Source organism: Myodes glareolus, chromosome 22, assembly GCF_982192425.1.
Source record: "Myodes glareolus chromosome 22, mMyoGla1.1, whole genome shotgun sequence".
In the NCBI taxonomy this organism is placed as follows: Eukaryota; Metazoa; Chordata; class Mammalia; order Rodentia; family Cricetidae; genus Myodes; species Myodes glareolus.
This window is the reverse complement of record NC_142047.1, coordinates 50,222,798-50,234,112: the sequence shown is the minus strand read 5'-3', so window position 1 is coordinate 50,234,112 and position 11,315 is coordinate 50,222,798. Positions and strand designations below refer to the sequence as shown.

At 56.9% G+C, this 11,315-nt stretch overlaps 1 protein-coding gene and 1 long non-coding RNA gene across 3 annotated transcripts in view; one reads left to right on the top strand and one right to left on the bottom strand.

Moving 5' to 3' along the window:
• Positions 1 to 5,254: 5,254 nt before the first annotated feature.
• Foxf1 (forkhead box F1) lies at positions 5,255 to 8,966 on the bottom strand. Its single transcript, XM_048436997.3, has 2 exons — positions 7,944 to 8,966; positions 5,255 to 6,696 (listed from the first exon to the last, which is right to left on the bottom strand). Exons 1-2 carry the CDS (start codon positions 8,917 to 8,919, stop codon positions 6,536 to 6,538), a joined length of 1,137 nt encoding a protein of 378 aa, XP_048292954.2. The 5' UTR covers positions 8,920 to 8,966; the 3' UTR covers positions 5,255 to 6,535.
• A 1,252-nt stretch (positions 8,967 to 10,218) lies between these two features.
• LOC125402581 (uncharacterized) overlaps positions 10,219 to 11,315 on the top strand; it is a 31,911-nt gene continuing 30,814 nt past the window's right edge. Inside the window, exon 1 of one of the 2 annotated variants that reach the window (XR_015736010.1) lies at positions 10,219 to 10,388. This is a non-coding gene — a long non-coding RNA (uncharacterized LOC125402581). The remainder of the gene's footprint in view (positions 10,389 to 11,315) is intronic. The other variant, XR_015736009.1, reaches the window with a different exon arrangement.

Sequence of the window (11,315 nt, the reverse complement as noted above, 5' to 3'; positions counted from 1 at the left end):
AGAGTCACACATTGCCGTGTGTGTGTGTGTGTGTGTGTGTGTGTGTGTGTGTGTACATGTGTGGGATTGTGTGTACAGTGTGTTCTAGCTGTGTGACCTCAGGCAGGGCTCACTCTCTCTGTGCCTGGGTTCTTCAGAGTTAACTTTTTTTTTTTTTTTGAGACAATAGGGTTTCTCTGTAGCTTTGGAGTCTGTCCTAGAACTAGCTCTTGTAGGCCAGGCTGGCATCAAACTCACAAAGATCCGCCTGTCTCTACCTCCCAAGCGCTGGGATTAAAGGCATGCACCACCGCCCGGTCAGGGACTTGAGTCTTACAGCGGACTTCCCCACACATCACAGGAGGGAAGCAAGCAAAGTTAGAAAGAGGCAGAAGCAGGACTGGAACCACACCCTGGGAGCTGGGAGCTCCGAACCAGCACGTCCATTATCTGCTTCTCTGGGGGCCACATGGTCTTGGTGTGCAGGGCATGCGTTCATAGACCCCAAAGCTGCCTGGGATGGGACTGGAAGTGACTTTACACTCCGCTTTTCTGAAGTCCATTTTCTAAAGCCCTATTATTTGTGTAACTAGGAAAAGAAAATTAGTTCAACTCTCAATGAGAACGATCCATCTCTCCTAAACTGGGGTCTAAGGGTCTGAACTAGGGTCCACTCATCTGGACCTGGATGCTTGTTGCCTGGTGAAATCTGTTCTAACATGAACTGTGAGAAATGGACAGCAGGTGGCGCCGTCTCCTCGTGAGAAGTAGGCAGGGGCAAAATCCCAGGGCGGGTGCTTCTTGTGCCGAGTCAGGGATTCCCTCTTCTTTTCAAGGGGTCCCTAACCAGGAGCTGTCTCCCTGTACTGGCGTCATGGTGAAGTGCAGCCTGCTGCCCCCTCCCCGCCTTTTGCTCATCTGCTGCCTGCCCCCCTCGGGTTTACTGCTATGATCCTCTTCCTTCTTTACACGGCCTAGCTCTCTGACCTAGCTAGGGGGTCCTGATGCTGGGGGTCCAGAGAGAGCTCATTCCTGCCGGGCCCCTGTCACACAGAAACCCAGAGACATTGTGTGCCTATCTAGAACTTGCTTTCAGGACAAACTCCCAAAGGCAGATGACTGGTCCTTTTTCAGGGACGTCTAAGAACCTGGCATTCTTCCACGTGGCCATGACCCGGACAGTCGGGGAACATGGAGTCCCTACCTCCCTGGCGTGACGTCACTAGCTTTAATAAGATGCTCTGAGAGGCTTAGCACTTGATCCTTCCCCAGAACACTGCTGTGTCACCAGGTGGGCACTGAACACCAGAACTATGCCGGAGTAATACGGGCTGGGTCAGGGCCCACTGAAAGGATTGGTCAGGTACTGTGGTTGGGCTCAGTAGGGCTAGCTTTCAGCTCTGTTCAGACTACCCCACCCAACTGTCCTTCAGGGGAGTCAAATGAGCCTTCCTTATAGTAGAAAGAACAGGTGTGCTACCCCACCTTGGTAACCCCGTCTTCCCATCATGCTCTCTGCAAAGTGGGCTTCTTTCACATGGTCAGCCAGGTGACTGTGGACACCATGGCAATGGCGGGACTGTGCCGACCTGTCTACCGGGAACAAGTCTGACGGCAAGGTTTCATGGCGGCTCAGTGTGGCCCTTGAAGGCACTCCGGGCGGTTGCACAGCTGTGCTCACCCAGCCTGTTGTTTCACGCGGACTGTATTCCTCTCTGGGCCATCAAAGCACACCAGAAAATGTTATAAGGGTGGAGATAGAGATCTGTGGTAGACAACATCCTAGGTGAAACACTGGGTGGGATACTCGGACCAAAAAAAAGAGAAAAAGAGCGGAGGAGAAGGAGGACAGAGTGAAAAAATGCAAGCGCGGGGCAGGGGGAGGGCCTCACGATTAAAGGTCCATGATCCATCTGTCCATCTTTACAATGGCCCAGACTCCATCCAGTAACTGGCAGGGCTCCACCTGAGCTTGCAGGAAAGAAGGCCCTTCCTCTCCTTACCCAGAGAAACAGAATCAGGCAGCCGCACCCGACTGCCGCCCACAGTCTCTGGTCTTGTGTCAACTTTTGCTTGATGTTTATTTCCACTGTACCAAGAGGTTGAAGGAAGAAAGGGGGGCAGGCAGGGAGCCATCGTGAAAGCTGGAAAGGCCGTGTCTACAACTCCAGGAGGGACGTGAGAGTCCCCAGTCTGACAGGACACTGAGAGCCTGTGGTCTTCCTGGGCTTAGTGGAAACGCTGGGCAGGGTCTGGTAGCCCTTGTGTATATCATGAAGGCCAGCCTGGGCTGGGTCAGGAACCCCACTTCAACATCCCCCTCTCCACTGATGATCCAGGAAAACAGGTCATGAGCTTTGGGGGTCAGAAAGTCCAGGGTCTGAGCCCCAATCCCACATCCTCCTATTTTATACCAGCACTTGTGCGGCCTCTCTTGAGTTGGGCTTCCATACCTAGGGTGGAAGAGGGGCATGAGAGTCACTTAAGGGGTGTTGTGAGGGTGGACTGAGGAGAGGGCTGTCAGGATATAAGAGTCTCCTGAATGTCGCCTGTTCCCCCAGGGCACCCAGTTTTCCCAAACTGCCACTGGAGCCAGGGCGGGCAGGAGAGGGCAGCAGAGGCCAGACCAAACCACCTCACTGGTGGGGCTGAGGGCTCTGAGGAGGAGCATACACCTCAGCCCTTATGGGGAACCCTGCCCCTCTTCTAGAGAAGCCGGACATAGTGGGTCGCTCAGAGACACCAGAAGTGGCGCCGACCCTTTCACTCCCCACCTGAGACCCTCAGACTATTCTGGTAGTGGGTGGTGGTGGGGAGTCTCAGGCCCAAACCTACAGCTGAGCTATAAGCACCCAAGAGGCAGCTCCTGGAAAGTCTGGGCGGGCGCATGCATGTTCTCCCCGAGACACACACACACACACACACACACACACACACACACACACACACACCAGGGGTCTGAAGGCCACCACTCTCCCTTCTGGGTGCCAGGGCATTATGTCCCCTTCCACCTGAGCATGCCACTGCCCCATCTTACTGGGACATCGTCAGAGAGCAAGAAAGCAGAAAGCAGAGGGCTTGGTCCACACATTTCCAGGTGACTCCAGGGCAAGTACTCCGGTTGGTTGATATTTCCACTCTCCCTCCTAGGAATACAGTCACTGATGCGTCTGTCAGGCACGGAGTAAGGTTTTGGTGCAGCACCAACCCTTCCCTGTCCTGGACCCTTCATTCCCAAAGAGAAAGGACAATAGATCACACCTGCACATTCACAGCTCACACCCTGTTGTCCGCTAGCCTCTGGGTGCTGAGTTCACCCTGGGTCTGAGTTCAGGGTCAGTGGGCTTCTGTTGTCTGGCCTGGGGAAGTTCTTCCTGACTAAGGTCTGTGGGACCTAGAGTCAAGGCCTAGGAGGCTGTGCACCCAGGTCTGCAAGAGGAGGAGGTTATGGAGGGGACCCTATGATTCACCTACATGGCCGAGCTTTGTGCCTCCCACCGTTTGTCCCTCTCCGGGCCTGGGCCTTCAGCCTTAGGCCTTACACACACTTAGGGCCTCTGACCATTCAGCCAGGGTGCTTGGAGATAACTAACAGCGGGGCTCAGTCTGCGCTGACGATAGGTAAGTGATCACGCACGCACTATTCCGTGCCACTCAGAGGCCGTGTGCTAATTTAAGACCGTGACTTGCACGTATCCGAGTGTTTTCGTGGACACGGCGGTGGGCCCTTCCCTCCCTGTGCGAACTTAAGCCAAAATGAGCCCGGGAGAAAGCCTGGCGCCATCAATGCGGCGGCGGGAAACTTCGGCCCGAGGCTCGGTGATCCTGCCGACCCAATCCGGCCCAGCTCAGCTGGCCTGGAGCCGCCCTCCTCTGGGGGAAGGCCGGACTTTCCCTCTCACCCTCGGGCGGCAGATCAGGCGAAAGCAGGGCTTCAATTTCCCGGGCCCTGGCCAGTTCTGCAGGAGCGATTCTGGGTGCCTTCCACCCAGCTGAGCCTGATGTGTGGAAATCCTACGAAACCCACACAGGAGTCTGGTGATGAGCCGGAAGCTGGGGTTCACCGCCGCCGCCGGCACACGGACCTTGGGCGCAGAAGCCACCGCACCAGGGGGCCGCCTCCGTGCTTCCCTTGTCCTCAGGGGCACAATCAGAGCTGGGGAGGCCCGGGCTCTAGGGCCGGGGGCTTTCCCTGTACCTGCTTTCCCGCCCGAGAGAAAGTCTCGGCCTGCGGAGGACAAATCCTCCCCCGGCTTCGAACCTGCCCCAGGCCGCAGGGCCGTGAGAGCAGCGGGGCCGCAGCCCCCGCCCGATGTTGCAGACTTCGCTGCTCCGGCCTTTTCCTCTTTATCTGGGTTTTATAGACAGCTGTTAGTTTGGGACATTAATTGCCCGGACGAGTTTATTGATAATTTTGATGTAACAGAGCACCGGAGAAATTACCCTCCCGTTCAGAATGTCAAGTCTGAGAAGAAGCAGGTTCTGAGGCGCGACCCCACGGTGCACAGACACTGCGGTGGGTCAGGATCGCGGCACCAACAATGCGGCTTATTGTGTTTGTTTTCCTAGGTGGGCGGTTGGTGATGGAGATGGTGGTCAGGGGAGCGCAGAGTTTAGCTGTTCGTCCTCTCCAGAAGAGGGGGTTAAAATACGATTTAGAAGGGAAATATGTTAGTGGCAGAAACATGGATGCAGTCCGGGGCACTCACGGATGGAACCTTCCTGGCTGGGTTTTATAGGAGTTCAGCGGGGAAGATCATCAGGCAATTGAAAAACAGACAAAATAAACAAACAAAACTTTGAAGTTGCTTCATTATCTAAAACAGAATGTAAGACAGGTCAAGCAAGGCTCATGCCTGGAGTAAACGGCACACTGGGTTCAGGGTAGAAGGAAAAAAATAGACAGAAATACATACAAAAACCGTGTGCTTCTGCACACACCGACTTTCCCCCAGGGATGAAAATACTACAGATTTTCTTTAAATGTAAATGTTTGATTATTTCTTCAAACCAAGAAATGACATTTAGGGGGACAGAAAGCTCATCCTCAAAAACTAGAGGCAGGAAAAAAAAAAGTTACCCCTACCCAGATTTTACTACAGCGTGAAATGAAGAGTGAAAGAGAGGGGGAAGATAGGGTCGGGGTGAGATTCACTTAGATTTAGAGTTTTGCTCCATCCAGAGAGCCGAAGCTCCAGGGACGGGCAATGTCTATTACCCCCAACAAAGTAGCCATGCGAGTTTATTTCTAGCGACAAGAGTTTTAGAGGCCATGTACAAATGTTATACATTTTTATTTTTGTTCTTTTTGTAGGAAAAATACACAAAAAGCATACCCTCGGATTATCCTTTTATACAGTGCAGAAGGGGGTTTAAAATATGTGTCACAGACGGCGCACCTCTGCAGCCGAAATACTAAAAAGGGGGACAGTCCTTCATTTTATATATATTTATATAAAACATATGGGATTTTGTTTTTACACGGATTGGTCTTTGTTTCAAATTTACAATGGGTATCGAATAAAAAAAACAACTCTACACGGCAAATATTGCCAACCAAGTCACACCATTAATATCGGGAGGGCAGAGCTACGTGGTGTTTTGATTAGGAAAAGAAAGCAGAATAAATAACAGGCTGAGCCTGTCTCCGGTGTCAGGGAGCCTGAACTACACCACCTGATCGAGCCTCCGTATCCCTGCAGCTTCCCGTGTTCGTTTCCTTTCCGAGTTACAGTAGAGACTGGAAGACAGAAAAAAACACCTACAGAAGAAGTCACAACGCAACTCCAAAACAAAGTGAAAGACAGACGCTGGAGGAAGGAGAAAATGGAAGGGGACAGAGGCTGGGGCAGCTCCTCGGCTGGTTTTCTTTTTTAAAAGACAAACAGAGGCTCCAGGTATCCGTGTCATATCCACGAAGATCCACCTGTGATTGCTGGAGGAGACCCCAGGTCGGGAGAGGGAGATGCTCGCCTGATCCTTTCCTCCTCCCCAGAAGGGGGAAAAAAAGATGGCTGAAGGGGGGGGGGGAGAAATTGTGCATTTCAAGACATTCTTTCAAAAAGTTAAAAATTAAAAGATAAATACTCAATCAAAAATAAAAGTATTTGATAATGACTGGTCTCACGTGTTCCTGCTTCTAAAAACTGTCCCTTGGTGTGGGAGGAGTGGAGAGACCTCGGCAGAATTCTTTCCTTGTAGCTGGCTTCCCCCCACCACACACACACACACACACACACACACACACACACACAGCACCTTAGTGGCTGCTTTCAATGGGGTTGAAAACAAGTATCAATTTTACTGTCAGCTGCAGTCCGATCTGGTGTCCTAAGGCCACTGTTTTTTTAGGAATTAGTGAGGGAGCTGGGGTGGCATCTCCGACCACAGTGCCAGGTTTGTGTTGGGGTTTCTTTCCAAATAATCCATTAGGGAAGGGGACGGGTCCTTTTCCCTTGCTGACGGTTATACCTCCAGAGTAAAGCAGTTTGTGGGGGTGGGCTCCTGGTCCCTGGGCCGGCCAGGCTGGGCTGGAGGGCCCGCGGCCTCGGCGGCTTCACATCACACACGGTTTGATATCTTGGTAGGTGACCTGCTGATGGTAATAGGATCCTCCGCCAGTCGAGTGCATAGAGGAAGACGCCATGGCGTTGAAAGAGAAGACAAACTCCTTTCTGTCACACATGCTGGGTGACTGTGAGTGATACCGAGGGATGCCTGTCGGGTGAGGGGACAGCAAGCGTGGGGAGCAAAACGTTAGTTTCTAAGCCCTGAAGCCCTGTGATGACCAGGCACACCTCCGCCTGGCCCAACTGCACCCCCCACCCTCAGTGGGGACAGAACTGGGGAAGGGAATGGCCCCTCCGAGTGCGTCCCACACTAGAACACTGGCTAGAAGTCCTACTTGGGTAGCTCCAATGCCTGAGGCCTCTCCAGCCTGCCAGAGGGCTTCTTTAAGTCAAAGAGGAAGGCAGAGGAAGCAGCTATGGCTTCTCATGCCCCAGAACCTGGGAGACTGAGATTTCTGCAGCTGTCAACTTCCACTCTGGTGAAGTCAGAGACCCAACGTGGGGTCAACAAGCTTCAGAACTTCAACCCAGAACGGTCCCCCCAAGGACAGGCAGTGCCCAGGATGGGTGGGAAGAGGATTTTAACTTGGCATAAGCTGGGGGTCAGAGGAGGCCCACTAGGTCTAGCCTAGTGTTCTGTTTCCCAGGGGTTCTGACAGCTAATTTCTGAATACCTCTCTACCCATTTCCCCTTCCAGAACAAGGCCCTATAAGAAGAAAGCTACCCACTAAGGGCTAAGAGTAAAGTGAGCTGTTGGCTATTTTCTTTCTCAGTGGGGTGAGTTTGGGGTGGGCACTGAAGGACCTTGAAACCTGGATCCCGAAAGACAAAATGCTTTGGGGTCTATAACTCAGACCCCCAACTCCAGGCCCCATCACCATATGGGCTAGCTGTCAGCACAAAATGCCCCTGGAGCAGCAGGCCAGGTTTCCTGAAGAGCCTGGGCTGAGCCTCTCAGTGTTGGGCCCAGGCCGCTTTGGGCCTAACTCTTGCTTTGGGCCTAACTTAGCTCTTTCCTAAAACAGACTCCTTGCATGGGGACTATCAGAAAGGTGGGCCTACTGGCCAAGATTAGGCCCCTGATTAGATACAGAGGGCCTCTGCTAGATGTGAAGGAACCCGCATGCCACAGTGGACTTGGAATGCTGGGTTCTGAATCTTTTGGGTGAGACTGGGGCCTACCTGATCAGGCGTGGGGCAGCCAGCAAAGAGAAGCCAGAACAGAAACTGAACCAGCCTAAACCGGGAAGGCATCAAACCGCACTCATTTCTCAGAGAGGAGTGGTATCCAAAAGCACCCCGGTGGGTTGCTGCCTCCCACCAGGGTTGGGGCTAACGCCCCCAAAGCAGGACTGGTTACCCGGCTGTCAGGGGTCTGGGACCCCTGCACTCACCTTGCAGTTCCGCTGGCCCGTTGTGACTGTTTTGGTGTAGGTACGGCTGGTCCAGGGAGTGCGTGGAGAGGCTGCCAGACAGGGGGTTGGCCGCTGGGTTACAAGGGGACAGAGGCTGTTGCTTGATGTAGGAGGCCCCGCTGTTGAGAGCTGCGGAGGCCGAGGGCGGCCAGGCTGCTGCGGAGCTGGAGTAGACGGCGTGCGGCTCCATGACCCCGCCAGCACCGGCCGGCAGCAGCGGGGAAGCAGGCACCGAGCTGTCGTGGTGCGGGTATTCTCCGGCCGCAGAACCACCGCAGCCGCCCATGTACGAGTGGCCGCCGTTTGAGGGCAGGTGTGGCACCGAGTGGCTGGGCAAAGCCATGCCGTCCACGTTGCCCGCCAAGTGGCCATTCATCATGCCCAAGCCGCCCTCCAATGCCAGGCTGTTGGGCGCGCATGAGAGGCCTCCGGAGCCCTGGAAGCCGTAGGTATCGGGGAGGTGGTTGAAACCCAGCCCGTTCACCATACTGTACACTGGCTTGAGCGCCTGGCATTTCCTTCGGAAGCCGCGCGGCCGCCGGCGGAACGAACCCTCCTCGAACATGAACTCGCTGGCCGGGTCGATGGTCCAGTAGTGGCCCTTGCCGGGCCGCCCGAGGCCCTTGGGCAGCTTGATGAAGCACTCGTTGAGCGACAGGTTGTGGCGCACGGAGTTCTTCCAGCCTTGGTAGGCGCCACGGAAGAAGGGGAAGCGCGCCTGCAGGAACTGGTAGATCTCGCTGAGCGTCAGGCGCTTGCTGGGCGAGCTCTGGATGGCCATGACGATGAGTGCGATGTACGAGTAGGGCGGCTTCTCCGGCCGCCGCACGCCGGCGTTAGTCTTCTTGGCCTTGGTGGGGCCCGCCGCCGCGGGGTCCATGGCCTGGCCGCCCGCACCGCCGCCTCCTCCTGTGCCCCCGCCGTGAGGCGGCTGCTGCTTGTCGGGCGCGGACATCGGGTGGCTGCTGCCGCCGCCGCTGCCGCCGCTGCTCTGCGCCGCCGAGCCGGGAGGAGGAGGAGGAGCAGGAGGGGAGGGAGGGGAGGGGGCTGCGCGGGGCGGCTGCACCTCTGCCGTCACTGCGGCTCCCGAGTGCGCCTCCCCCGCGCGCCCGCCCTCCCCAGGCGCGCGATTCTCCTCCTCCTCCCTGCGGGAGGCCACGCGCGTTAGGGGGCCCGGCACCGCCCCCCCCCCGGGGGTTGCACGCCTTTGCGCCCCCGCAGCCTGCGGCGTCCGATCCCCCGCAGCTATTCAGAGAGCGCGAGCCCCCAAGGTCCCTCCCTGCGCGCCCCCTCGGCCCCCGCCCTACCCCGGCTCAGCAGCCCGCCCCGCCTCTGCCGACCTGGACCCGGTGCGCCGGCCCCCGCCTCCTAGGCCCGGACGACTGGACTGGACACGCGCCCGGGCCCCGGTCTTTCCAGCACACTGGGCTGCAGCGGTGGCGGAGGCCTTGGGTCGTGACCAGCGCGGCCCGAGCTAGCGACTAGGTTCCCGGCCCTCGAGGCTGGACGGCGTAAGTTCCCGAGAGGGACCGCCTCCCCTCACTCCCCGCCCCGGGAAGCGCTGCGCCGGCGCCCGGCGGTCCTCGGAATCGCCCAGCCCGGCTGCAGCCACTGCCCTGGCCGAGCGCGGGCGGAAAACGAAACCGCAGGCCGCTTCGCGGGCGCTTTGTCTCCAGCACTGCAAGCGCGACCCGGCGAGTGGCTTTAGTTCCTGCAGCGCCACGAACCGCACGGGTTCCCTAGCGAAACGGCGACGGCCGGTTCACTCATTCATAAAGGCGCACACACGCGTGCATTAACGCGCGCCTGGAGCGCACACGCAGTGATGCCCCAAGCGAATTCCCAAATCACCAACTCAGACGTGCAAACTTGCACCCAGTGCGCGCCCCACTCACGTACCCCAGGGTCCCACGGGAGCTGACATAGCCATCGCCTTCATTCACACACACACACACACACACACACACACACACACACACACACCACTCTCAGATCAGAGCGCACACAGCAAATTCTCCTCGGAGCCCCCTCCCCCACGCTCAACTCTGAAATCCGCTTAGTTGGCCCCGCGGCCCCGAGTCCCCTTTTACAAGCGCAGGTTCTGATTTCCTGAGAGATGGCAAAGTCCGGGGCAGGAAGTTTACAAGGCTCAACGTAAACACGTTCCGGGGGATCCTTTAATAATAAGAGTAGAGAAGCCTGCGGGCGCGGGGGGAGTTGGCCTGATGCCCCTATGGGCTCGGCCTGCCGCCGCCGCGGGGCCTCCAACACTACGCGCCAGGCCGGGTTCCGGAAAGCGGGCGGCGCTGGCGGGGAGCGCGGCAGGGAGCGGCCCTGACTGCGGGGTCGCGGCCGTGGGAAGTTGGTGCGGGATGCAGCACGGCGCGCGCGAAACCCGGCTGGACTCTGAGCGCCCGAAACCAGGTGAGTGCGGGCCTCCCGCAGCACAGACGCGCACGCGGGTCCTTCTGGCAGGGAGGGTGATGAAGGACGTTTTCGCGAGTCAGTGCGAGGCACAGAGGAGCCAGGCGACTGCGTCCTGGCGCGAGCTGTAAGGAGAGGTGTGTGCGGGTCTCCTTTAAAGTCCGCCGGCCTCAAGTTTCTTTGGATTCCTAGTTCCCCATCTTCTCCCCACCCCCACGCCTTCAGCTTTGGTGGAAGGCGCCTTGTCGCCTTCTAGGCGCCTGGCGCGGTTGTGCGAGGGGCTGGGGGCTTGGTGACTTAGGTTGACGCTCTGTCGCAGCCTCCTTTGGTTGGGCCGGGTTCGCAGGAGACTAGAGTCGCCTTCCCCGGAACTTTCTCCAGGACGGGCTTGGGAACTCTGTGGCCCAACCAGGGAAAAAGAGCGGAGGGGGACGTGAGCGCTTATATATGGTTATATGTTCGCCCTCATAGCTGCCCTGTGAGAAAGGCTTCTGCTTTACTCAGCCCATCTAGCCAGCGCCCCTCAGCACCATCCAGAGTGGCCTGAACTTTCCCAGGGAACTTCTGTACAATTCAGGGGCCCCACCCTGGGGAGGACGCAGCACCGCATGTAGCCTGCATGCTACTGGACTGTGCCTTCGCCCACACATAACCACACTATCACAAGAATGGGCCCTATACGCCTGGGCACACCCCATCCCAAACCACTCTCTCCCACACTCCCAGTTTTTTTCTTTTTCTCCCTCCCACCCTTTTTTTTCTTTCTCCTCTTTTCCTTTCCTTCCCATTTTGCTTTCCACTGGTAACTCCCGTCGCGCGGTCTCTGAACTGTTTGGCAGGCAGGGAATTTTCCAGAAGTGTGCTACATATCTGGCCTTTAGCTAGAGGTGAGCTGAGGGAGGTGGCCAACTTCCAAGCCAGCACAGG